The sequence below is a fragment of the Zonotrichia albicollis genome, chromosome 8, assembly GCF_047830755.1.
Source record: "Zonotrichia albicollis isolate bZonAlb1 chromosome 8, bZonAlb1.hap1, whole genome shotgun sequence".
NCBI lineage: Eukaryota > Metazoa > Chordata > Aves > Passeriformes > Passerellidae > Zonotrichia > Zonotrichia albicollis.
Genome location: NC_133826.1, coordinates 12,292,315 through 12,320,294, shown reverse-complemented (window position 1 = coordinate 12,320,294; position 27,980 = coordinate 12,292,315). Strand labels below are relative to the sequence as shown.

Genomic DNA, 27,980 nt, shown 5'->3' with positions numbered 1-27,980 from the left:
CTGAAACATATACTTTATCTCTCCATAAGAAAAGAAATACAAGCATTTATTTCATACCAGTTCTATAAGTTTTGTATTTTGAGCTTGAAAACAGTTGGAAAAGTTTAGTTTGCTATACACATATATATATATATACACCTCTAAATACACAAGATACTGCAATTCCTCAATTTAACACTACTCCTCTTACCTGAAGATGGTTACAAAAAAAATAGTCTTAGTTGCTGTAATTTTTTTTTTACAAGTTGGATATGGTTACAAGATCCTGGATTACAAAATGCTTGATTCCATTAGCTTTTAAACGGACAAATAGGTATTTTAGGTTGATATGCTTTAAAGTTGTGTAGCTTGTAGCATTTGCCATCATAACAAAATATAAGAGAAAGTTAAAAACCAACTTTACACTTTTTACTTAAAAACCACATAAGAAATGCAATACGGAACATACTGAAATGGAAATTTTTCAACAAACAATATATAGTATTAACAATATGCAGAAGCACTAAGCAGCAATTTTTTTTTTCTTTGTAATACTGCTCCAGCAATTGTTTACTTCCTGTAGATTTAGGACTACAACTAACTGGTACTGCAAGAAGAGATCTGCAGTTGAAAAATTGACTTGAACAATAACCCACAGAAATTCTACTCCTTTAAAAAATGGGATTATTCTTACACTCATGTAAAAATTACTGTAAATTAAAACCCAACTTCCATATGATTTACTTTCTGCAGTCACATATACAACACTGCTATTTTGTAGGCTACCCAGCAGAGCAGATAACCTCTACATTTCCACAGGCAAAAGGCTGACAGCAAATCTTGAAATACTTTCTTATGAAAAACAACAACAAAAAAAATCCCAAACCCCAAACCCTTTGAAAGTGTTGTTAAAGCACTGTATTATGGTTTTAAACTCAAGTAATAAAGCATGCCCACAAGGCATTTCTTCCACCAATCCATGCTGCAACCAAGGGAACCAGCCCTATTACTGTATTATAAAACTAGACTATTACAGAGGGCTCTCCATCTCTCTATGCACTTTTGAACTCTAAAGACAACGGACTCATATTTGAATTTTTAAAAAGTAACTCAATTCAAGCATAGAAAGTTTCTGGGCAACCCCTATCCCACACTGACTCTTAAACAAACTTTGCTTTAGATACGACCTAGCTCTTTTTTTTTCTTCGTGGGAGTAAAGTTTGGCCTTTGAAAATAAAGAATACTTGTGATCAGCATGATCCTTAAATACCTGCCCTAGCCAAATGCTTTTACAGGGTTTTTTGTGCATCTTTCCAATCTGGCACAGACCTGCTCCCTACGGAACGGTCACATGAGCACCATCTTTAGGCTAAACCTCATTTACAGAACATGACCCATAGCAAAAAATGTCAAGCCCCCAAGCCCAAGTTCAAAGAATGATTTTGCTTACAAGAAACCTCCTGGCACCATGTAGTGCAACACCTCTGCTCACACATGGTCAGCTGGAGCAGGCTGCCCTGCACAATGTCCAGTCAGGCTATGAGTATCCAGGGATAGCAACTCCTCAAACCCTTTAGGAAACCTGATCCAGTGTTTGGTCATCCTCTCAGTAAAAATCTGTTACCTTGTGTTCAGATGGAACCCCTAACTGTGTCCATTTAGTCCAGTCACTGAAAGCTGCTGAGAAGAGCCTGACTCCTCCATCTTCATTCCCTCCTGAAGGAGCCAAGATCTCCCCCAACTCTTTTCTTTCCCATGTCTGCAAGTTCCAGCTCTCTCAGCTTCTCACACGTGGTTCTGTCCTAGAGCTGCTCCACTAAGTTTGTATCCTTCAAGTACCAGGGAGTCCAGCACTCCAGATGGATGCTCATCAGTGCTGAGTAATGAGGAAGGATCATCTCCCCTCACCTGCTAGCAAAGCTTTGGCCTCTGCTGCCACAAGGCTGCATTGCCAGCTCACAATCAGTTTACTGACAGGCTGCTGGCCAGTTACTCCCCAGTGGAGCACTGCCCCTTACAGAACTTGGTGAGAATCCTGTGTCCAGTTCTTCAGCCTGTCTGGGCCCCTCAGAAAGGCAGGACCATCAGCTGGTGGTACTGCTACTCCTCCCATCTTATATGGTTTGTAAACTCCATCCCATAATTCAGGTCATTAATGATGATGACTAGTGTTGGCCCCAGTACTCAGCCAGAGGGTACACCACTAAGTAGCCTCCAACTGGACTTGGTGCCACTGATCAAACTCCCTGTGCCCCATCATGCAGCCAGCTTTTAATCCATCTCACTTCCCACTTATCCAACCTGTACTTCACCAGTCTGCCGGCTGATGTAAAAGGTAAACAACACAGACTGTTCTCCCAAATCCCCAAAGCTTATTGGAGATGGCAGTAAGACTGGTCCAGCAAGATTTCCCTGTTGTACAACTATGCTGGCTACCCCGACCACCTTTTAGAAATGCTCTCCAGGAGGATTCTTTTCCATCATATTATCAAGGCCTTAGGTGAAGCTGATTAGCCTGTGGATTCCCAAATCTTCCTTCTTGGTTTTTTTGAAGAGTGGTATTTTCTCTTTTCTAGTCTACTGGAACATCTCTTAATCCCCCTGGCCATTGAAAGATAATCAAGAGTGGCCCTGCAATGGCTTAGCCAGCTCCCTCAACACTTAGGGTGCAATCTGCCAGGCTCACAGAATTCCAGGTAAAGTGCACCCTAACCCAATCCTCCACCACCAACCAAGGTTCCAGATTTCCCCACGAGTCTCAGGGGCCTGGAATTTCTGCATGCTTGTTTTACTGGTAGTGACTGATGCAAAGGCAACACAGAGTACCTCAGCCTTCTCCATGTCATTGGTCACCAGCTTCCCTGCCCCATTCAACAGCAGGCTCATATTTGCTGTTCTTGTCCCTGAAGAACCCTTCTTGGTATTCTGCCTGAAGGCTGAGGAACCATCCCACAGCAAATGGCGACTCTGCCTCCTCAGGCCATGTGCCCTTGGCCACACCCACAATGCAGTCCTGACACTTCTGGAGGCAATAAAGAGAATGCTTTCATTGCACAGGGGAGCTGGTCAGGAGTCCAAGCTGATTTTTCTGGCCTATGCTTTGTGCAGTGGAAGGCAACATACTGAAATGATCTCTCTCATGTGCTCTTTAAAATATTTATACCTTTGTGTATCTCTACTATGATTTAAAATTTCTGTATAAATGTGTAATGTTATAGACACGGTGAGGATATAAGAAATAATGTACTTGGAGGTTCAAGTACTGTATCAGAAATATGCACTGACTTTGTAAAAAAATTACTGTAATTATATTAAGCAAAATAATGACTAAACATTGCTGATTAGGAAGATGTAAAACAAAATGAGTGGTTTTCCCTGTAATTTTTACTGCAGAATTCATCTGTAGGACTTCTACTTAAATCCTTTTCTTCTCATGCAGCATTACAGAATTTTCCCCCCACCCATCCCACAAAACAAAAAAAACCAAAGATTCCACTAGGTGTTACAGATTGCACTTTTAAAGCAGACTCGCCAGTCTTCTGCATTTCCAGTGTCCTATTTTAATCTGTTGACATACACAGTCTTCCATTTTATGAAACTGGAAGATTTCGCCTAAGTACTTCTTTTGATGCTGGAGAAATGTTATCTGGGAAAATTACTTCAAACTCTATAATTAAGTCTCCCCGTTGGTCAGGATTTTTGGGAAATGGCAAACCATATCCTATAATTCTTCTTCTCATCCCAGGCTTTACCACTTCATTGACTGTCATGGGTATGGTTCTTCCTTCTATCGTTGGCACGTTGAAAGAGCTGCCACACAAAGCCTAAAGAAAGATTGTAATAGGAGAAAAAGAAATTGGTCAGAACTTTTTTGTACCTATAATTGAATTTAGATTATTTAAAAGTGACTAGCAATCTAAATACCATTTCTCCTATGCACTTCTCAGATATTAAAAATTTTAATACTGTGTTCCTCTATTAAAAAGAGAAAACTAATTTGTTGTTGAGTATCACTGAATTTATGAATGTTACACAATGGCTACTGGAGGGTAATTGAGCTTTTATGTCCTTCAAAGACTTTATCAAATAATAAAGAGAGCTAAGCAGAATGAACTCCTTACTCCTCTACAGATGTCAGTCTTCTAAATTTCCAGTGGAAATTTCCATTAGAAATTTAGAATCCCATTTCACTTTTTGTTTGTTTACATTGCACAGGACTTTTTTCCTAATACATTATCAAGCTCTATTATATAAAATTTCAGAACACTTAAGTGTCTATAAGCAGAGGCATTTAGAATCACAGCTGTCTTATGTGAATATTTGTGGTGCCTAAAGAAATTCAAACAATATTGTTGCACCAAAGTTGGAATGTTGCAGACCTGCTTTATCCAACAGTTTATTTTCATTACTAGGATCTCTGAGAGTAAGACTGTGATTCCTACAACTTCACCTGATTCAGCACACTTAGTATACACTGATAATGTCCAATTTACATAACAATGCAATGAGTCTAAACAGGCTTTTATCTGTGAAGGAACTGTATTACCCACATTAACATTAAATATTGTCTTTTCTCCCTCCCTTACTACTTTCAGTGCTTCGCCTCACTTCACACTTATTGTAGAATTCCTTAAGGTAGCTTAATTTACAAGTTACATCATGAAATCAAGATTTTATTTCTCTACTTGATACTCATTAAGAAGAAAAAAATACCTTACACACACAGACACCATACAGCTTTAACCATTGTATCATATTGTAATAACATCAATAGAATTGTTCTACCACAAGAGAAACTTACCTCCCTTAAGCTGATCTTAACAGGATAGACAATATTTGATCCATCTCTCTTGAAATGAGAGTGAGGTTTATCTTTAATGATAAAAACAATATCAGCTGGAATCGTGTTGGGTGTTTCATCGCCTTCTTTTGGAAAAGTGATCTTGGTGCCTTCTTTCCATCCTCTTTTGATCTCAATAGTGAGGATTTTGTCCTCTGTTCGGACGCTTCTGCCATCTGGGTTAAGCCTTTTGCGTGAAATCCTCATTCTTTTCGTGCAGCCATGATAGATCTCTTCCAGTGACACTTTCAGTTCATGGATTACAGGGGGATCTTGTTTACGACGTAACTGGCTGCCAACTGTATTCCTTTCCCTTGGAAAACCATTCATACTGAAACTACTGAAGGATCCAAATGGGTCACCATCCACCTCCATGTCTTCAGTGTCTCTGCCACCAGGCATCCTCCTCCCAAAGAAGATCTCAAAAGGATTTGTGCCACCAAAGAAAGCTGCAAATGTAGCGTGTGGGTCTCCATGGAAGGAGTACCGGAAGGTGCCGCCCTGGCCATCAGATCCTCCAGCTCCTCCTTTAAGACCTAAACAGGAAAAATAAGGCAAGTTAAAAACAAACTGGGGCTTAGTATAGGCTTTCCTGCTATACAGTGTAATGATATTAGGACTGATGAGTCAGAAAGATATTTGCAGTAGAGTGAAAGGTCTGCTTTTCAGGGAGGATTCACCATGAGAATGTGAGGTACTAACTAGCAATTCAATAGCTTGAACAGCAAGGTTTCTGAAGCTCTACAATGACTTCAGAAGAACAGGTATTCTGACACTGGCAATTTCATTTCATGTGATTGAAACCAGTTATTTTAATCAATTAGCATCTTAAGAGCAGAAAACAGGTTTGCTTGATTTGAACTCTTCTTACTCTGCAAAGTGTTTTGGGAATTGCATCCTTCTACAAGGTCACTGCTGGGGAAAATTACTCATTGTCATATGCAACATATTCCATAGCCTCTACAGCTCAGCTCTAACTCAGTTATTGAGATTTACCCATTTTCCTGCAATTTGTTCTGAGTAAAAGGTAACATGCCAACAGTCAAGTACACATATGCTTCCTTAATATTAAATTTAGAACCCCAAAACTATCACAGCTTGTGTTCCTATGGTACAAAGCATAGGAAGTCTCTTCAATGCAGCCACAAATAAAAGCATCATGGAACTTACTAAGATCCATTTGATACAAAGCCCCTTGTAGACACTATCACCATGTCCGTGCTAAATACCAGAAGGTTTTTAACAGTTTTGTTCTCTCTTTCACATGGTGAGATCTAAATCTCATTTTTTCATGCCAAGAACTCTCACTGAAAATTCTCTTGTACCTCCTGTGCTCCCATTCCAGATCAAGCTAAAATCAATTTTTTCAATGCCTCTTTCCCAATAAGTGATCAATTACTTCCTTGTAACAGTGCTCTTCTCCATCAACCATTTTAGGGTGCTTTCTCAGACTATTAGAAGGCTGAAAGTTCTTCTTAAGGTACTTTTGTTTTAAAGTAAACAGTCAAAGTCTTAAACTTCAAATGCTTGTTTTTTAAACTTTTTTTTTCAGTCTTGGACCAACTCAAAACCACAGCTGCTATCATACTTTTATAACCATAGAAAAACGAAGGCTTACAGTATGAGGGAGGCATTCTATAAATTTGAAAGCGGGGTTTGTAGGGGTTTTTTTTAGCTCAGTGTTCTCATGCATAACCTTAATGCTGGGTACCGACATTAACCAGCTAAGACATTAAACATTTCAATACCAGAGCAAAAGTACTTAAACTGGAGTTTGTTGGATGTCAAACATCCTTCTGACACACTACTGTTAATGCCAAATATGCAGATCAGGGGATTCAATCTGTGACAGCAGAAGGACACCTCCTGGAATAGCTGGCCAGAAGTTACTGAAGGTACATCCAGTTCCTGGCTGCAAAAACACTGAGGATTCCTCCTTCTTACAAACCCCAACCCTTTGCATTTCCATTAAAATCCTCTCAGAAGAGCTTAGAGAGTAACTGAGGCATCAGGAGATATTCCCACATTCAACATTTCAAAACTTTATATCTTTGCCCAAAATACTAAATATAAATAGTGCTGTTTAATTGTAAAAAACATGGCCCTGAGCAAATAGCAATGAGCAGGCCTACTTGTCACAACGGAAGTCGTTATTTTAAAAGGAATTCCTGATACCATACACATTTATGGAAAGGGATGTTAATGACTTCCTCTGTTGCTCAATCATAAGACTGAAAGACATGTCGGTCAAAAATTTAAAAAAATTAAAAAAATCATCCTCTCCAGATAACCATTTTAGGATAAATGTGACATTTCTGAGGCCTCATTCTCTTGGCATGTTATCACTGTTTACAATTAAAGCTAAAAAATTGTTCTGGTATTTCATGACATCAGCCAAATTCTTTCCTCTCTAGGCACAAAGCCAAGGACAACTACAGGCTGGACACCTGGGCTTTTGCTCAGAAGGACTGCTTTGCCTAGATCAAGCAGACTGGCCTTAAGCAAAATTTTTAAAAAAGAATACAAGCCTTTTGAACTGCATCTCAAAAACTGCTCTGGCAAAGGAAGGCAGCAGTAAGAGATCACAGAAAGCTATTCATGGGTGATAGAAACTTATTCTGTTTAGTAACTTTTTGCCTGTCCTGTATTTGGGGTTTGTACTAAGCCCCATTAGATAAGGAAATTAAAACTTTACCAGCATTAAAGCCCAGCAATGCATTTTATACTTAAAATCTCATGAGCAGAACAAATACATTGTAAATACGCTGTATAAAGAGGAACACATACTATGTCTTCACATGTTTACTTTGCTTCATTCAACATGATGAAAGTGACCGACCAAAGCGTAACAAAGACATACATACCTTCCTCCCCAAACTGATCATAAATATCTCTCTTTTTGGGATCACTCAGCACTTCATAAGCTTCTGCAACCTCTTTGAACTTTTCTTCTGCATGGGGAGATTTGTTCTTATCTGGATGCCATTTCAGCGCTTGTTTTCTGTAAGCCTTTTTGATATCCTCGTCAGAAGCCCCTTTTTCAATTCCCAGGATAGAATAGTAATCTTTCCCCATCCTGAGCGTTGGAGGAATTCAGATTTTCTTTGCTGTAAAGGAAGCAGCGTCCAGTGTCTTAGCAGGGTGGAGATGCTAGAGAAGGAAAAATAAAAATCAAACTTTGAATCGAAACAAATAGAGCTGCTACAAAACAACAAACTCTAGGCTACATGAAGAAAGCCGGGAGAGGCTGTCCTGTTCCATTCCGTGCCCCGTGGCTCATTTATAAAGCATTACGGAGCAGGCACGCAGCGCCCTCCCCCGCAGGCCGCTCTTTCTAGAACGCCCAGCCCCTCACGTCACTTCCCCGCCGCCGGCCTCGGCTCTCGCCGTCCCGCGCCTGCGCAGCAGCGCCAGCCCGGCCCCGGAGCGCCCGAGCGGAGCTGAGGGGGCAAAGCGGAGCGGGAACGGCGCCTGCACCAGCCCGGCACCGCCAGCCGCTCCCGGGGCTCCTCTGCCCGAGCACCAGGCTGAAGCCCACCCAGAGTAATTATAGCTTTTTACTTCACTGTTTCTATAGAAACAGCTGTACATAACTCTTTTCCAAATATATCAACATGGAGCTGTACCCTTTCCAGCAAAGGCTATGAAGAATTTTACACCCGTATCAACGACAAAGCTTCTGAAAGCAAAATTTCCTTTCTTTAAAAATAAAATTAAGCCACTGTCAACCACAGCTGACCATAGCCATATACTATTAAGCAGTAAGAATGAATCTGAGGAAAAAAATACCACTTTGTTTACCACAACTCAAGCCACTAAATTAAAGCAGATCAAAACATAAATCCTGTCTCAGCCTTCTTCTATGGAATAGGAAATACCAAGATTATTATACAAGTATGGCAATATACCAAACAAATAGCTTTCATCTGATGAGATGATAATAACAGAAAAATACTTAGTTCTTATACATTTGTTTTAAAATATATAAAACAAATTCTACTACTGAAGTATTTCTCATGCTCCATAGAGAAAATGCTATTAAGTTTTAGCCTGCAAGATTTCTTTCGTACCTCTGTAAAGAGCTAAAGGTCAAAAAATCAGCTACGTTTGTCAGTAGGTCAATGAACCACATGACAGATTAACACAACTGAAAAATTACTCCTCCCTGGAACAAAGTATTAGAATACAACACTTTGGGTCATATCCAGATGTTGTCTGTATGAAGACAACTCTAGGCTGAATTATGAAGGAGGCTGCCTTCCTTCTAACAGTAAAACCCACTAATCCTCTGACTCAGGGAGCATTACATTTGAAGCCGTTTTCTAGAACCTGCTCAAACTTGCAAGAGACTGGAAAGAAGGGAGAGAAAATGCTTCCTTAACCAGAAAGTACTAGAAAAAGATTTGGAACTTTACTTTCACTTTCTTAGCTTGCGTCATCCTCCTAATCCTCACACCATTATCTTTTCTTTTCCAATGTCAGCAACAGAATTTACTAGATTCCTTCCAGAGTTTCTACCTTGATGTGTTCCATCAGTATGCCCATTTCCCAGAATCCTTGCATTTCAGAGCCTGCTGCTTTGTGTCCAAGCCCCACAGGTCCCTGCAGTGTTTGTAACCGCGGGCCCTGGGCTGGGAGCTCACGGCTTTGCCCCGGCACGAGTCAGAGCACAGGGCCCCGGCGGGCCCCGCACACGGCCCCCGGCGCTCTCAGCCCTCACAAACCAGCAGCCGTGAGTCCTGTAAATCATTCAAGCCTTCCAGAAGCACTAAACTACACAGCTAGAAAATTAGTAAGGCCATAAGCCAAGCCTTGATTAAGCATGATTCCGTAAGAAAGCTAAGGAAATTCTCAGATGTACAAATCCAGTAATATACTTGGCCAGAAAGCCACCTCAAAAACATAACAGAAACCCCCCCCACCATCACTTAACTTTCTCCCTCTACCACAGTAATTCTCCAACTGATATATCACATTATGACTCAATTAACCTTTTACATAATCAGCTATTTGCTTATACAGTCTTCGAACACAACAGCTATATTCCATTTCAGGCATACACAGAAAAAAGTTATCATCCTTCCAGTATCAAGTGGGATCTCTGAAGCTCTTGGATGTAGTCAATCCTGTAAAACAATTTTCCACCAAAACAGGGAATCTCAGACGTGACTTTCTGTTCTTACAAGCTACTTCAGGGTAATGCCATGGTACTCCTATTCTGTACTGAGAAAGCTAACAGCCTGTATTTGTCCAGTGCTTTTTTACATCACTGGTTTTTGTTACAGTATAAACTTGGGGGGGGGGGGAAGGAATTTCAGTTCAAGCTTTATAATGTTGACTGGGGGGAAAAAAATGGTACATTTTCAAATGTAACAAATTACTAAAATGCCAAACAGACTATTAAAAATGTTATTGCCCGGAAAACTGAATAAAATTTTGAAAACATGCAAAACTTGCCTAATATAAGCAATCTCTTACCTAGAAGATTTTCTATGTTCTTTGATCAAAACCTATGACATTCACTTTCGATACTGGACTTCCTTTTTTTATCTAAAAATGTGTATGAAATACACACTATGAAACTGAAAATTGTTCCTTTAAAAGCTGCACTTCAGAGACAGAGCCTGACTAATGCATTCCACTTGAGAATTGTTGCTTTAAAATGTCTTTTCCATTATTCTCTCAGAACAACTGAAGTTTAACTCAGTTGTACATACGCCAAGAGCTTTAAGTCTTGTTTGGCAGAAAGTGGGGGCAGGGTCAAAGGAACAACATCAGCTTTGAATCAGCTGATTTCTTTAAAAAAGCCTTCACAACAAGTGAGAGAAATTACAGAAGCATTCGTAATAACATACTGAACTCAAATTATAGATTAATCATAAATTAGCACCAACGTGTTAAGGAAAAGCTTCTTGGCAGACCAGTGTCAATATTCCCTAGAGTTGAATAAAAATGCTCATTATTTGCTCTAAATTAAACCATTTCTTCTGTACTGCTCACTTATTAAACCACAGAAACAAAACTGAGAAAGACAGGACTAGATCACAGAACAACTTAAAGAGCAAACAAAACCACAAAGGCAAATTCCAGACAGATCACAACTATAAATACACATGTGCACATAAATGTCAAGGCACAGGAGCCAAATCCCTCCCCAGGAAAAGCTTTCACAATTAAGTGCACAATATTTGCAAACCCACATTAATGAATGGAATAAATTCATACTCATCTACAATGGTTTGAAGAAAGCACACCCATATACAATAAAATAATTTCCTGTAACATTATCCATTGTTTTACCTGGAAAAAAAGTCCTACAACTCTTCTCCCTACCATTTTGAACTGGCTGTAGCTGCTGCCTGAGCTATGTTTGTACCTTATATACAATTTATACTGTGAATAAGACCTGGTACACGCAAGCCCCATTCATGAACTCTATAATTAAATCGAGTTTCAGCACAGAACTATTCAGTAGCTGGTATCATACACAGAAATAAGTTTTGGAGTTTACAAGAGAAGCAATAATTAGTATAAAAAAATATATCTAACATAAAATGCAAAGTGGAACCTGCAGAGCATCACAGTTCTTTCTAGTGGATGGCCCTAAAAGAAAAGCTTCATTTAGTAATGCCCTTCATACCACAGTAAGAACCAAATTTATCAAATTTTTACTTGAGTTCTCTGTGGAAACTGCTACTGTGACAGAAGTAAAAAAGTTAACTGTACATAAGAATTCTGGGGCTGACTTTACAGCTAAATGAATAATCATAAAAGCAAAGTGAGATGCCACATGACTTACAATAAATTCATTATATTTAGGTTACACCAGTCCTAGTATCAAGAAATATGTTTTATATTTTCATTGGCAGTATGTCTTTTAAAACAGTGTCTATAATATTACTGGAACATACATTAAATTCTGCCAACAGGCCAAAGAATATATTTTTAAGGTCTTTTGTGGAAAAGCTTACTTAAAATATACATTCCAGAAATTACATGAATTATTGAGTGTAAAATCTCAAACCAGACATACACTGTTACCACTTCTGAATCCCAAAAATGTATTTTTAAGGATGTGATTCACATAGTCTTCAACTTCATTTGGAAAAGACTACATGACAAGATGTTAGTAATTTTTTAAAAATTAGTTTTAACTTTCTTATTACTTTTTGTAACAATAGACCAAAAGTCAGAAATAAAATGTACAACTGAAAACATTCATCACACTTTAAAACTTACTACAGTTTATGATATGCTAAGTTATGGGTTGGGTTCCTCTCTTCGGGAAATCATTATTTCCATTGCACACTGATCAGAACATAGCAAACTTACACCTCATATCTGATTCCTGCTGACTAAGTCACAATCTTTACTATGGCTGGAACACAAAAATACTCTTGGAATAAACATCCACATTTTAACTTTTCACTGCTAAGAGGGAATGATCAACTATGTGAAAGCAAGCAGAGCTCCTGGGATTCAGCAGTGATGTACAGATGGATGAAAACACAGGACTGCACTTGGAAACTCAAAAGGAACCATCCAAAGTATGGCCACAAAAAGCAACACAAAGAATTTCCATCTACAAGTTAAGACTTCCCCCTTCTACAACAATACACATTCCAAAGGTGCTTTTCAATTCCTTACTCAGATTCTGCCCCATTTCAATCCCTACCCACGCATTTCTCTGAAGGGATTCTTGCTCAGTTTGAGTGATGAACAGCAAAAATACCAATCCTGCAAAACATTCACCAGGTTCTCTCCCGTAACTGACTATGCCTGTTTAACACACTACTGGGAACTTCAAGGAGTTAAGAATGTCCTCACATTCTTTTGTAAATATCTGTATGGAAAAGCGCAGTGTTTCGGTACAGAGAAATACCTCCTGTTATTAGCAAAAAAACCCCACATTCACAACAAAACTGAAGTTCTCTTTCCTCCACGAAATGTTTGATTTTAACAAGTTCTGCACAATTCACTACTTAAATTGTAAGTCTGGGGCAAAGAAAACAGAGAAATACTGTAGCCAAACTTCTTTCTTTTAGTTTTACATGTAAAAAGCCCGGGTTTTTGTCCTAACTACCTGCTGCTGTGATGGCTATCACTCAGGAATTTGCCCAAGCCTGAAGGAATTCTGTCCTGAAATAGCCAAATGCAAATGAAGAGTTAGACTCAATCACATATTTATCACACTGCACTAGTCAGGTTTCTGACTCACGTGTCACCAACCTTCTCATGCTGGTTATATAACAAGTAAAGATATTTCACAGAATGAACGGCTTAATGCTTTGTGTGTGCTCTGTTTCCCTCCAAGACTAGCTGTTTTTAATTTGATTGTAAAAAGTCTTATAGCCCTTCTGTTAACTCTTTTAAACAAACATACTGCTGCAATCCAACTCTTTCAGATTCTCAAGTGCCAACACACTGAATGTTTCAATACCATCACAAAGGACTGATTTACTGGATTTATTGGATGTACATATAGTTTATACATAGCCAGGGGCTTGCATGCCCCACACTGTTTTCTCAGCATGAAGACTACACCACTTACTAAAATATACATTGTTTAGAAAAGGTTTAAAAAGTACTGATTAATTCTGATCAGTGACAAAAAGACTACAAGATTGCTTGATAGCCAGAAAAAAAAAAAACAACCCAAAAAAACAAGTAAACAAGTATTAGGAGATACTAGGACACAAAAATCGCAGAAAACATTACTCATGTAAACACTACAGTGCCAAGAGTCCATCTACACTGTTAACACTCAGCTATTCTGCCCCCCCCCAACCATGTGTATTATTTAAAATAAAAAATGTTCAGAGAACCATAACAGATAATAAAAAAATGCAACTATTTCCACGTGAGAAACAACTGAGGAGGACTGAATTTTTCAGTCTCCAAAAAACACAGAAGTCACTAAGGTCTGCAAGGTCAACAAATGATGGAGGAAGGAGGAAATGAATCTTTTAAGGTCTATACCCATTGCCAGAGGCGAAGTGTTATCAGAAGAAGCTAGTTTAAATAATAAAATGAAGAAATTCTTTAAGTGATAGAATTCCCTGCCAAAGGACACTGGAGACTCAATAATGGTGTCAGTGGGACACTGAATAAATAAGAATATTCACTGGGACACTGAAAAAATAAAAAAGAGATGCACTGTGTCTTAACAAAAAAACCAGAGCAGGAATGTCAGAAAATTAAAAAGATACTGAAAAAAATGTGTAGACCTCTACTTGTTTGTCCTGCAGATGTGCTTATTATACAAATATTGGAAAATAATGAATAAGTATACTATACTATATCTGTATTGTTTTCCACCTAAATAGAGAGGTGGTGTTTACAATAAATACACTTTTTAAAAACAGGCATTTAGTTGCACTTGTGAAGATGTTTTCAGTAAACTGAGGCTTAATTTGACATTCACAGTCAAGAGGTTCAGCCCCCCTCGTGCAACACAAAAGGGGCAGAAATATCTCTAAAAATATAAGGACAGGAGGGGCAGCTCATTGTGCAGCCCAACACTCCCCAGGGCACAGCCCAGGGCCAGCTGGCACAGCCCAAAGCTCCATTTGCTGGGGCTGGGCACAGCGCAGCAGCTCAGACCTGAGAACTGGACTGGCTCCCGACCACATCTTCCACCAATGAACCCCGGGGCAGGAGAGCTTCTGTGACCTCATACCAGTGCTATGCACTGATTAACGCAAAAGGACAATGGAAAACCCAGCACAAGTTTCCACAATAAGCCCAGCTGACTTTCCTTGAAGAAACTCGAGTTGAGAAAGCGTTTAGAAGGCATTTATTTCAACACCCTACATAAGGTCAGTTATTACAATTCTGACCCCCAGGAAACATTAGGATGGGCAGTGTGTTTTATTTAGTATCTACTTCGATGGCTGTAGAATAGCACATCATCTCTTTTGGCCTAGAAAAAGGAGGGTATCTAGCACCTGTAACTATTTACTGTTTACCTTAAGCACAGTAGCAATTCCTTCACGCATAACAAAGTTACCCAGTGGGGTTTTTCCACCAAACAATACAAGTAATAACCTGCTGTCTTAAAAAGATACGGAAATAATGAATCAGGGCACCTGTAGAATAAAGATATTCCTCACTGATTAGCTCTTGCAAAAACGTCTCTGTGACTGGCACAGACACAACTCAGATGTGACCTGATCTGAACCTGAAGTCTGTCCTTCCAATGGTTCTCAGCCTACCATTAGGTATTTGGATTTGTTCTATTAACAAAACAAAAAAAAAACAACAAACCACTGCCCCACCACACTGCCGGTTTGGAACATTCATTAGTGGAACACAACACATTATAGAAATATTTTCCTAACAATGAATATACTCCACAGGTTTACACAGAAGGCTGACAAACTCCTGTAGAATTTTATCACTACTTCTGTCATGTTCCATAACTAAGGAACAGACAGAAGTCATGTCTGCAAATTATTTTTTCTTCTTGCAAAAGCATTCGTTTTTTTTTCTGACATAATTAAAAAGCTATCAATAAGAAACAACTGATCAATACAGGCCACACACAAGATAGGGTGGGTGAAAGGTAGGTGGAAGATGCTTGCACAATCCCCATGCAAATTTTCTTTGTTTTCTTGAGGTTTCTTCCCCTTTAATAATGTGAGAAGTTATAGTTTCCAGAAGAAAATGAACTATTTTTTCAGCCTTGATGGAGAGATGAACTGCAAACACAATAAATCCAGCTGAAAAGCGACTCAGCTACACTGTATTGTTTTAATTGCTGTTACACTCATGCAAGATCAAGGTTATTAATGCACTACCAAAAAAGGAACTGCCCACATTTTTGCTGTGGACATGTGATCCCACTGCTCTTACATAAGCAAAAGAAGGTGCTCACACGAGATGCTTTTTCCAGAGTGTGCTCGTCAAAATCCCACCCAGCAGCTCTGATTCATGCAGCCAGTTTTACATGCAAGGCTGAAAACACACACACTGAACGGTGGTACAAAGAGAGGAATTTAAAAAGGAGATGTCAGCACAATGCTGCTCAACGTGAAAGGAGAACAGATGTCAGTAAGAATGTATTTCACCTACAGGAGACAGAAAGACAAGCAGCCCTAGTTATATTTACTACAATCTGCTGGAAGAGAAGTCAAAATAGTTGCTCACTACTCTTTGCAATGTTTTACCACATCCCATAGCTAAGTTATGTTTCATAACTGGTTTCCCCCTTCTCTATCAGCCTAGGAAAGTTTCAAGATAAAAAGCAGCTACTTGGCAGTTAATATCTTAAATTACTTTATTCCTCTAGATTAAATAGTGCATAGCCAGCTAAGAGATAAAGAAGGTAAAACGAGAAAGGTACAACTCAGCAGGAAAATATCTAGGTGTTCTGAAGCAATACCAAATTTCAGTATCTATTCTACCAAGAAACTATCAGAATTCAGACTCAGAAAAGATTTACCTGTTTGGGGTTTTCTTTAATTTATGCTATGATACTCCAACAGTTTGTTTAAAAATAAGATGCTCTGACTCTCACAAATCAAGAAGTACAATTGTTAGCTTAATTAAACAATATCAGAAAGAATACTGCTAGAGATCAGGCCTGGGTAATAAGGAAGTACACCAATCAAGCTTTGGAGCAATCAAGCTTTTCCCACTTCAAGAAGAGAATTCTGAATATTAATTATGCCTTAAATACAGTACTTACTCACTAATTAACAGGTCTTAAATGCATTTTCTTCAGTGCATTGCTGACAGAGGGATATTTTAAGACACTTCCATCCTCTACAGACACTGCTGCATTAATCATTTGCTCTCCTTTCACAGTCTCTCAGTCCCCACCTCAGCCTCTCTAATCCCTATTCATATGCAACTTCCAAGACAGCTCCACCGCCCAACTTTTCAAGCAAGGCCTTTCACTATTCTCCCCCATCGGGGAAGAATTTTTCAGATGCTTACAGTAAATTCTCTGTGCTCTCCAAGCTTTCTTTCCCATGACATGGCCACAAAAACACCCAATCCCCTGGAACAAGTCAGTGCTGAGCACTGATGACACGATCCCGCTGACTAATATTATCCAGCTGCCTTTGGCACAGCGTTCCTTCTACAGAAGGATCCCGTCTCTGCACAGCAGCTGTATCTAAGGAAGGAGTGAGTGTTCTCTGACTTATCCTCCTACATCGGACATACCCAATGCAATGGCGGCTTCATGCCATTTGAGAGCCTCCTGGAAGGTAACCAAGATTTTATATCAAATACATATCAAACGAGATGCACAAGAGTAAAAAAAGCCTGCAAGGGAAAAGCTCTAAAGATTCTTTATTTACTCAGCTTAAAACCTTTTTCTAGGAAAGGCAGAATGACTAAATGTAAGCCAAAATCACCAGCTATGACATTTTTTTCCCCTCCCAAACTCGCTATGTAAAAGTTATCCAAATACTACCCAAATTGTGGATCTGAAAACTGTAATTACTACTTCAGTGCACATGAATTAAATATAAAAACTCATGACAGATCAACAGTTGTTTCTCTCAGCAGTTATTGAAGGGAGTTCCCTACTGATAATGTTGCAGATCCTGGACACACTTTGCCAGTGCAGGAGTAGCAGCTGACAGGATCTGAATCCATTGATCTACACCTCCCCAAGTGAGGAAATCATCAGATTTCAGCCGAGCAGCAATGCCTTGCAGAAAGCAGGGCAGGCACAGGTACAGCGATCACAGTGGCCATCCTTCTCTCAGAGAACATCAGCACTTGTATACAGGCGTTCAGGGTACTGAGGCAGAGCTAAACAAAACATGGTACCCACAGGGTTGCACAGGCAGCTACATGAGAAATGGAATTCTTTACTTATTGACCTTGTGAGAGGTCTCCTTACTTGTACCAGAGAATCACTTCTATCAGAACAGCCTTAGCTTTTAGTCTGGTCACCACAGAGCAAAGCTGAAGTGAATTGTAAAAGAGAAAAACAAAACCAATCAACCCAGCAGAACTCAATGCACTGAAGTGGCTTTGGTTATGCAGAGGATTTGAGTCAGTTCCACACTTTTACACTGATGCTTTTGCAATACCTGAACTAATACAAAAATACCCTGAGGACCTTTTGATAAAAGGATTCTTTCACACACAGCATATGATTACTTTTTCCTCAAAACCATCCATTACTTAAATCTGTGATAACCCACACAAATAAAAGGTTTTCTGACTTGTCAGATATTTACACTCACTGTTTCTCAGTGAATACATCTAGTAGAATATTTTAGTCTGATGATTACTGCAAAAAACAACTTTACGTCCTGAAAACCATGGGAGATGTCATCATCTGGTAAATTCAGTTAAGGGAGACATCATCCTCCAATCTCTAAAAGAAACAGTGAAGAGACTTTTAAAAAGTCCATATTCTTCTATTTCTTATACTGCCATCTATCTATCTATCTATCTATCTATCTATCTATCTATCTATCTATCAATCAAGATTCTGAAAGGTAAGATGCTCACTTTTCTACTGTTCATCCTTCTTTAGTAAGAGTAGTTACTGTATGAAGTGAACCTTATTTTGCACAGCAAATGCTCTCATGCTCTGGCAGCCCAAGCAAACTACTATTTACATCAAACACATGGAACTTTCTAGAAGGCATTGAGGAAAGAGGCAGTGCAGGCAACTCCTGCAAGTAAGAAGGCAGGACATCCTGCTGTACGCTGCTCTGACATGCCAGCAGCATCGAACAAAACTGCAGTGAGCACTGTGAGAGGGTTAGATCCTCACCCCACTCCAGTCACAGATTACAGAATCAATTAATCCCTTAGGGATAATTTCTAAACAGAAATATCATCTAATAAAGGGAAATGAAGACAAGAGTGCTTAAGAGATGTGGTTTTCTAGCACATAGGTTCTAAGTGCCATCATGGGAAACACAGACAGATGAAAGTGTTAATAAAGGTCATTAGATCAACTTAGGAACAGTGAAAATAAAGGCAAAATATTTATATAGTGTACAATACTGTGAGATCGTTCTCCTCTTCAGTTTGCTAAATCTCATACTCTGACTGTAAAGCCTACAGTGACTTCAAGAACTGAGAAGATCGAGGAATAACAGACATCCTAAATATCACTCTCAGCCTTCAAATAAAGCATCACCTCAAAGAGCAGCAAAAAGCTGATAAAGACCCCTGAAGATTAACATTCGCCTATCATCAGTTGTTTATGAATTCAACTAGAACACTCACCATAGCAGACAAGAGTGTTTGTAGTAGCCCAAGGTGTTATGAGTGCCTAAAAACTCCCAGCATTGCATGGCTACTGGCTTGTCTCACAGAACTCAGCAAAGAAACAGCAGCACATTTTGTAACTGTAAAACGCAAAGCGCACTGATGCTGCCCTTCATCCAGTCAGGAGAGAGCCAGAAAACACATAGCCACTGGCCAGGAGCGGTTTCAATGTGTCACACTCAACTACTATTGCTCAACTCAAATTATACAAGTAACTACTTGCTACACAGTCAAACTATTAGTAGCTAAAAGAATGAACAAAGAGCGTTTAGCAACAGCAGCAAAGAGCCAAGCATAAGAATTAGATTCCCACACTCCAAGAGTAATTTAACTTTTTCCCCAATCCCTCCAGCTAACACAGCTACATCAATGGAAAGTATAAGCTAATTCTTATATACAGGCTTTTGCAGCCAAAGTCTCAGGGCAGCAAGTTACACCTGGCTGTAGCAATACACTGTCATCTGCCTAGAAGCATATAGGAATTTTTAACTCCGTGGAATATATTACTCTTATAACCTTTCTTAACTGCACTACCTCGATAGCATTATGGGAGTTAAAAATCTAGCATTTTTTTAGCTGCCTTTAGTGAAGTTACCTGCACTAGAGAACGCAGGATAATCTGAGCTCAGCAACACTGTGACTTACAGTCTATTGAATTCATCCCAATTACAATCGCCTTAAGGCAGCAAGGAGCTACAAGGCAGCACTGAAGGACAGGGAAGGGAAAACACTGAGAGCTATTTTCTTATGTGAATCCAAGAGTCCCTGCACACAGCCCCAAGCAGACCAAACCCAAACCAACAGCTTCCCAAGTAAAAGCACTGACCACAAACAAACCACACTCACTTCAGGCTGGAAGAGACCTGTCACGCTTCAGTTTAAAAGCAGGTATGGTTAAAAAAAAGGCATGACATTTATGTAAACCAGGAGGCGATGAAAAAGAACAGTTGAATACATAGAAATACTCTTTAAAAATTGTTAAGCATGTCCTCAGAACGGTTCAGAACGCCGTCGTACACCGTTCCGCTCTGGTTTTATGCAGTCTATTGCTAGGATTCCTAAGGAGATGTTCTACGACCTTATCCTGATGTGAAGCCTTTACAACACCGTCATCCCTATTCAGCACGACACTTCATCCCCACTGGGTCACAGGACCTTAACAGGACCCAGATTAAAGCATTACACACTCCAGTTTTTCATTAAAGCTTGGGCTGGCGCAGCCAAGACCACAATCCTCCAGCTCCAAAGATCGTACACTAACAACGAATATTTTCGGCTGTGAAATAAACAACCATGGACAGCCGCAGGACGAAGCAAGCGAAGCTCCGCTAGAGGAGAGAGCTGGTCCCGTTTCGCGGGGTGTGGAACGACCCAAAAATCCGTTCGAAACGAGCGGCCGCGCCCGCAGGATGGCAGCGGGCCGCGAGCAGCGGCGGGACGGGCCGGCTGCGGGCCCTGCCCTGGGCCCAACGGCTCGGCCGCTCCGCCGCCTCGGCACCGGCCGGCGAGCCGCCCCCCGCCCCTGCCGGCCGGGCTGCCCCGCCAGGCGCCGAGGCGGCTCCCCCGGAAACGGCGCTCGCGTTATTGGCTGTGACAACGCCCGGCGGCCGCGCACCGCGGGAGCCTCTCCCCGGGGCACCGTCGCGCTCCGGCGGGAAGTCAGCCCGGCGCCCCGGACCCCGCCTCAGCCAAGGCCAGCGCCGCCGCTGCCACCGCCACAGCCCGGGCAGCAGCTGGGAAGGCAGAGCACCCCTAAAGCGCAGTGCGGCGCGGGCAGGCGGCGCTGCCACAGCCCCGGGCCGGTCCCGCGCGCCCCCCGCACTCACCGAGCGTCGCCGCCGCCACAGCCCGGGCCCGACCGCGCTCCCGGCAGCCCCCGCAGCGCAGCCTCCGCTCCTCCGCACGCACCCGCGGCTCCACAGCAAATGACGCGAGAACTGCGCGCTGCCTCCCCCCACCCCCCCGCGCGCTGTCCTCCCTTCGCCCCACGTGACTCTTCCGGCCCTATCAGCAGCGTCTCCAAGCGCTCGCGCCTCCCGTGGAAACATCGCGATCTCACCCCACCCCCTGCGAGGCGGCCCCGGAGGCCCCGCGGGGCCGGCTGGGCGGGGCCGGGAGAAACGCCGCGAGGCTTCTCCGCCGTTCTCCGGCGCCCACAATGAAATCCCGCCCGAGATCTCGCGAGATTTCGGCGCGCTCCCCCCGAGCACGATGCCGCGCAGGAATGTGAAAGGCGCGCGCCCGCCGCCATTTTCTCTCTTTCTTGGCAGACAGCGGCAGCGGCCGGAGCGGCGCCGGGGAGGCCATGGCGGACTATTCCACGGTGCCCCCTCCTGCCGCGGGCGCGCCCGGGGGAGGTGGTGGCGGGGCTGGAGGAGTGAACGATGCCTTTAAAGACGCGCTGCAGAGGGCTAGGCAGGTGTGTGTGGCTCCATCGAATCAATGGGGTCTCGGGGCCTGGAGGCCGCGGTCTCGGAGCCGCGGGAACAGTGAGGGCGCTGCGCGCTGGGCTGCGGGGAGCGGGGCCCCTCCGCCAGTGTGTGTGAGTATGAGAGTGTGAGTATGTGTGAGTGTGAGAGTGTGTGTGAATTGGGGGGAGCTTTGTCCCGTCCCCACGCCCCCTTTGCGCCACCCGCCCGCCCTGGGCCCCGAGGTATTTGTGGCCCCGCTCCGCCATTGCCCGCGAACGGCGCCGGGAGCGGCCCGAGGGGATTCGGTGAGAGGAGCGGCCCCGCGGGCTCCGTCCCCGGCGGCGGGGAGGGCAAATCTCGGCGGGCGAGTAGCGGCGCGTTATCGGGCCGGGCCCGGCGCGGCGGAGGGACGGACGGACGGGCGGAGGGCGGCGGCTCCGCGGCGCGGGCCGGGCTGTGTTGCCCGCGGCGCCCGCAGCCTGCTCGGACCGGTTGGGCGGCCTGCGGGGCCAGGGTGGCCCTTGCGGAAGCTTTTTATCCCGCAGCTTTAATTGCGGCTTCTGCACCACGGGCCATGTTTTCGTCGCTTCTCGGGAGAAATGTTCGCCTTGCCTGTTAAGCGGTCGCGGTTTTGGCAGTATTAGAGGACGCGGTGTGGTCGGGTTTTGAAATTGTTTGGCCGGTGAGGCCTTGCCGTGAGATACCGCGGTGTTTGGCGAAGAAGGCGTAGAAAAAGTAAATTCCCGTGTAGGAAAAAGGTTTTGGTGTTTCAAGGCCAAGTTTTCGGTTGGGATTTTTTTTTGTAGCTGGGGAAAATTGAGGCGGCTTTGCTGCAGAAGTATGAGCACAAGTCCTTAAATCGCAAAAGAAAACCTCTATGAACAAAACTGGTTTTGGCCTTTTGTTTAATGATTTGGGGTCTTTTTATTGCGCGTTTTTTAAATCCCTAAAATCTTTTAGAAGACGTGGAATGAACATGGGCCGAATTAATTCCATTTTTTCTTGGCTCACATCTGCCTATTGTTTAGATTGCAGCGAAAATTGGAGGAGATGCTGGCACAGCAATGAATTCAAACGACTACGGTTATGGAGGGCAGAAAAGACCTCTCGAGGATGGAGGTACGCACTCGTTCCTGCTGCATTTCTTTTCGTGGAGCATGGCCACTGTGATAGAAAGGTTGTTTGTGGATTCGGTTTTTTTTTTTTTTCATAGCAGAGCATTAAAACATTTTGTTCCCCTCATAAATCATGACATATTTTTTCATTTTCAGTTTAGTGGGGAAGTTTTAAATCGTTGTGCTCTAACCTGAAGTGAATGTAAGATTATTTTACAGTATTTTAAATGTGGTTTAAGTGCTGCCAATAGAAAAATGCATGCTGGGGAAAGGGACAGAAATATTCAGGTTGCAGAATGCCTATGCAGGTGTCATTGAAGTCTTTTGTGGTTTTGTGGGATTGGTTACAACTCATAAATTGCAATTAGGGCAGGAAGTGCTGGATTGTTTCATTAACTGTATTACTGCACTGTTTCAAATAAAAGTATTAATGCATTTCATTGTAAAAGCATAGGACTTTAAAAAAACACAGGAAAGTAAATTTTCTGCCTTGAAGACGCTTTTGTATAGTGTAATAGTTCAGCCTACAGCACGTGTGAACCCTGATAAGATCATACTTAAATCCTTTGACTTGTTGCAGCTTTTTCGATTTGCCTTGCACTGCAGTAAAGTTTTCTCCTGAAATGTGTGTGTGTCCTCTTCTGTCTCTTACAGAGCATTCACTTTGAACTTAGCAGGGTTTGATATGGTTAATATACACACCAAATCCTATCTAAATTACAGGAAGAAATCTTTAAACTTGCTGAAATGTTCTCATAGGTCTCACAAAAGAGAAATGCCTTTTTTTTTTCTTTTAAGAGGATTGAAACTCAGTCTACAGAATGTAACTAAGGCTTTATATCAGGATTTCTTATGTCCTACAGTAAAGGTTTTTTTTCTATTAAAGGTGAGGTTTTTAATATACAAAAATGAGCTAATGATGCTTCAGATGATATATGTAATGTATTCTTTTTATTTTATGTGTAGATGGCTCTTGGACAAGTCCGAGCAGTACAACACACTGGGAGGGAATGCCCTCTCCTTTTAAAGGCAGGAATTTTTATTTATTACCTGTGTTTAGTATGTAAACATGACATAAACTAGTGGATCTTTCTGGATTGACACAAATATTTCTTGGAATATGTGGCTGAGTTTTTGCTGCACATAAATAATGGTGGTTCATGTAGCCTTTATTTTGGGGTGGGAAGGAAGCATCTGAAGTGTTATCTTTTCAGATACAGGTTCATGATGCCTTTTATTTCTCTACTGTACAGAAAGGATTTGGACAGTAGTGATGCAGTTACTGTGAATCTGCTTTTTTTTTTTTGAAGTTTTATACTATGAAATGCTTGATATTTGGATAGGGATTTCATATCAATGTTCAGATTGAGATTGCATTGCCATGTGATACTGTTGTATTTTCAGATGTTTGGTCTAGATTTGTGGTCATTGTCAGAATTATTTTTTAAGTTATTGTTGATTTTTGTATGGATTTGATTTTTTTTTCTTTTTTTACTATAGAAGCATCATTAGCTTGAGCAGCCAACAAAGCTGGACTTTGTTCCTTGTCTTAGTTGAGTTTCAGTGACTGGGTATCTGTGAGCTATCTACACACAGTGCGTTCTGAAAGCTGCCTTTTGTTAAACTGAGAGATACGTGGAGAAACCTAACATCTTTTCAGCTATACTAACCAAGTGCTGAGTGCTCGTCAGATTCTTTCTTTTATTCAGATGATCAACTCCCTGAAATTGGAGGAGGAAAAAGAAAGAGAGGAAAAAAAAGGGGGTTAAAATGCACTGGAAATTTACTATTCACACTAAAAGGCTTAAAGACTTCCTGAATTTCTTGGCAAAAAAAATTTAAAAAATCTTAATTTTGCAGATCAACCAGATGCTAAGAAAGTTGCTCCCCAGAATGACTGTAAGTAATTTTTATTTTGTTGCCAAAAAAACCTTAACAAGTGTAACATTGTCAGAACAGCAGTTTGAAAGTGTTCTGGTAGGTGACACTTGAATAAGGGAGATCCAAAATGTGGCTGGGGGTTTGTCTTGCATTGTTGAAGCAGCACGAGTCTGCTTGGTAAAACTGATAGTGGGGGTAGCAACAAGAGAGTCTTTATAGTTTTTAAACCTTTTGATAGCACTTCCTAAAAGTAAACTTGGGCAAAAGTTTGATACAATTGTTATCAAAGGAAAAGCTTAGTTGTAAGCTGTAGCACTTGTTGAATTTAATTTTAACAATGTTTGTTTATAGCTTTTGGAAATCAGCTCCCACCGATGCATCAGCAGCAAAGGTAAGAGTTTTACACTGCATCTTACAGAGGATTTTTATTGAAACAAAGCAGTTTCAAGCAATTTTTCTGAGAAAATTGTATCAACACAGGAAGCATTTATTCTGTCTTTGTGATCGTTTGGAGTTCAGCTTTAGCAAGTCCCAAGTCAGACAGTTAAAATGTACCTACATTGCTCTCCCTTTCTTTCTCCACGGCCTAGGCTGTGGATTGGGCTTAATAAAAGAAAAATATATTGGCTGCTTTTTCTACTTCAGCATAGGTAGCATAGCTAGAAGTTGGAAGCAGATCTGAAGAGAAAAGTGATGTCATCTTGTAAACAGAAAGCAAAGCTGAATGATCTAAAACCAAATAAAATAATTCAGACTACAACTTCATTGTTTTCTCCACTCATTTCTTACCTAAACAACTACATCCAGCTGTTATTCTTGTCCTTTGGACACTTCTGAGATACCAAAATTTGCAACATCCTTTGATGGTATACAGATGAAACTTCAAATGCTACTGAAAAGTAACCTTTTCTGTACTGCATGTCTGTTAATAAATAGAGTGAAGGAAACTTCTGACTGATTTGTACAACACTCAAACCTTTTGTGTTGTTTCTGTGTGTTGTCAGCTTATGTAGAACTGTGCTTGCATAATGACTTTTAAAGTTACTGGAAGACAAATAAGGCAGGCTGATGGTGGGGCAGTAGCTTGCTTTAGTTTAATGGGAGGAGAGATGTAAGTGTGATGCTGGTTTGTTCTCTGCGTGGTCATGACTTTGTTTGCCGTTGGCTGTAGGTCTGTGATGACAGAGGAGTACAAAGTTCCAGACGGGATGGTTGGATTCAGTAAGTAGCCCGGCTGTGCTCCTGTGGCATGGTGGGGATGTTGGCAGGTGCTGTTGGTACAAATCACCTTTCTGTCCTTTCTTCCCCCAAGTCATTGGCAGAGGTGGAGAGCAGATCTCGCGCATACAGCAGGAGTCTGGCTGCAAAATACAGATTGCACCTGGTAACTATTTGTTATGGGGGGGTTTAATTGTCTGTCTGGGGGAATGGGGAGGTGCTTGGTAGGAAGTCCAGAAGATTGCTCATTGCTTCTCATTGCCTGAACCTTCATTTAAGATACAAGTTAATTTTTTTGTGCTAATCATGACTATGATGGGCTAAAGAAATGCAAAATGGGATACAATGATTATTCTACTTCATTGAATATGAAAATCCAGTAGTTTGTGTATTATGGTTAATTTTATAATCTCTTTCTGATTTAACACTGCTGATGAGTTGGTTTTATTTTATGGTTGCAGATAGTGGAGGCCTGCCTGAAAGATCATGTATGCTAACTGGGACACCAGAGTCTGTTCAGTAAGTGTTTTTAACTGATATCAGGACTGTAATCATGATTTTACTCTCATGGCAGCTGACCTGACACACGTGGTGAATGTATACTTGCTTTTGTCCACTATTGTGGTAGTGGTTACAAGTACAAATGTCCTTACTTTGCATGCTGAATCAAGCAGCAGCTTTTGTTCTGAATTAAGCTTTGATGAGTGTAACTGTATTCAGGCACCTTGAGGAGGTAACTTCATTAAATACAATTGGTAAAGGACCATCTTTTAAATTCCATTACTGGGGTGGTTTTATTATTTTGCAGTTAGTTTAAGTTACTTTTGCAGATTGATTGAGATTGCTTCATATTTCTTAGTGATAATAACCATAATTCTTTTGCAGAAACTTCAAATTTTAAAAATTGCCAAGCAGAATAGGTGTGGGAAAGAGATACTTGCAGGGATACACATTTATGAATGTGTCTTTTCTTTCACAGGTCAGCAAAAAGATTGCTTGATCAGATAGTTGAAAAGGGAAGACCTGCACCTGGATTTCATCATGGTGATGGACCTGGAAATGCAGTCCAAGAAATTATGATTCCAGCAAGTAAAGCAGGATTAGTTATTGGGAAAGGTGGAGAGACAATTAAACAATTACAGGTATATATGTATCATCTTTTAAATATGATGGTTCTGAATGTGGATTGGAGTGAGTACTGACCTCCCTTTTGTCAAATAGGAGCGGGCAGGTGTCAAAATGGTCATGATTCAGGATGGCCCACAGAACACTGGTGCAGACAAGCCCCTTAGGATAACTGGAGACCCTTACAAAGTTCAGGTAAGAAGTGCCTCACAATGAAATGCATTTGAGAATCTGTTTGGATGTTGCAGTACCTGAACAAACTTCTGTTGTTCTTTTAGCAAGCCAAGGAAATGGTGCTGGAGTTAATTCGTGACCAAGGTGGCTTTAGAGAGGTGCGCAACGAATATGGGTCAAGAATAGGAGGAAATGAAGGGATAGACGTAAGCATGGTTGAAAAACTTGTTCACTGTATTTTGAGATGTTCACTTTGAAATGTTAAATTGGGTAATACCACTGAAAGCTTTTAACCAGATTTCAAAAGTTGATTGTGGCATGTAAGTATTACTTGATCATGGCTGGATTTACAACTTTAAATTATGTGCAGCTTTCACTTTACATTGCCAGCAGCTATGAATAATTTCAAGTACCTGGATTTTTTTTTTTATCAAAAAAGCAAGTAAATTTTATGGTCAAGTATATCATGTTACAACATTATTGAAAATTTACTTTGGCCTTTACAGATCTTATTTAAGGCTGGCTGTTAATGCAAGTCACAAGCTAGTAACTTGTAACAGGGAGAGGCTTAAAGCTTCATCTGCTGGAATCTGCCTTTTAGATACTCTATAAATTCTTTCTTTCTTTTTTATTCTGAGAGGCATAAAATCTGGAATTGCCACCACTATGAGAACTTCTAAAGCATAGGATCACTTTCTTTTTAATGGTTTAGTCCAGTATGTGCTAGGCTTGTGACTTGATAATAAAAAATCCATCCTTAAAAAAGCCTGAAGTGGCATTGGTCTTGCCCTACTTAACAACTCTAACCCTTTCATTATGTGGATATTTTAGTAATATCTATGTCATCAACTTCTTGTTTGGGTTTTTTTTTTTTTTTAGGTTCCAATACCACGATTTGCTGTAGGTATTGTAATTGGAAGAAATGGAGAGATGATTAAGAAGATCCAGAACGATGCTGGGGTTAGGATTCAGTTCAAGCCAGGTTTG

General features: G+C 41.1%; 2 protein-coding genes across 12 annotated transcripts in view; one reads left to right on the top strand and one right to left on the bottom strand.

Annotated features, from left to right (window-relative positions):
• Positions 1 to 21: 21 nt before the first annotated feature.
• DNAJB4 (DnaJ heat shock protein family (Hsp40) member B4) lies at positions 22 to 21,032 on the bottom strand. The gene is made up of 4 exons (XM_074545996.1): positions 20,896 to 21,032; positions 7,684 to 7,969; positions 4,781 to 5,355; positions 22 to 3,803 (listed from the first exon to the last, which is right to left on the bottom strand). The coding sequence occupies exons 2-4, from the start codon at positions 7,892 to 7,894 to the stop codon at positions 3,570 to 3,572; spliced, it is 1,020 nt and encodes a 339-aa protein (XP_074402097.1). The 5' UTR covers positions 7,895 to 7,969; positions 20,896 to 21,032; the 3' UTR covers positions 22 to 3,569.
• A 233-nt stretch (positions 21,033 to 21,265) lies between these two features.
• The window catches only part of FUBP1 (far upstream element binding protein 1), a 31,668-nt gene continuing 24,953 nt past the window's right edge, over positions 21,266 to 27,980 (top strand). For 7 of the 11 annotated variants that reach the window (XR_012581293.1, XR_012581296.1, XR_012581295.1 and 4 more), the window contains exons 1-12: positions 21,268 to 21,488; positions 22,509 to 22,599; positions 23,562 to 23,624; positions 24,456 to 24,494; positions 24,828 to 24,867; positions 25,648 to 25,697; positions 25,789 to 25,860; positions 26,156 to 26,213; positions 26,674 to 26,836; positions 26,916 to 27,014; positions 27,098 to 27,199; positions 27,873 to 27,975. Coding sequence is in view for 8 of the 11 variants with exons in the window: in XM_074545984.1 (XP_074402085.1) it covers positions 21,375 to 21,488; positions 22,509 to 22,599; positions 23,562 to 23,624; positions 24,456 to 24,494; positions 24,828 to 24,867; positions 25,648 to 25,697; positions 25,789 to 25,860; positions 26,156 to 26,213; positions 26,674 to 26,836; positions 26,916 to 27,014; positions 27,098 to 27,199; positions 27,873 to 27,975 (994 nt within the window). In the remaining 3 variants the exon portion in view is untranslated. Of the gene's footprint in view, positions 21,489 to 22,508; positions 22,600 to 23,561; positions 23,625 to 24,455; positions 24,495 to 24,827; positions 24,868 to 25,647; positions 25,698 to 25,788; positions 25,861 to 26,155; positions 26,214 to 26,673; positions 26,837 to 26,915; positions 27,015 to 27,097; positions 27,200 to 27,872; positions 27,976 to 27,980 lie in introns of all 11 variants that reach the window. The other 4 variants (XM_074545985.1, XM_074545986.1, XM_074545989.1 and 1 more) reach the window with 4 other exon arrangements.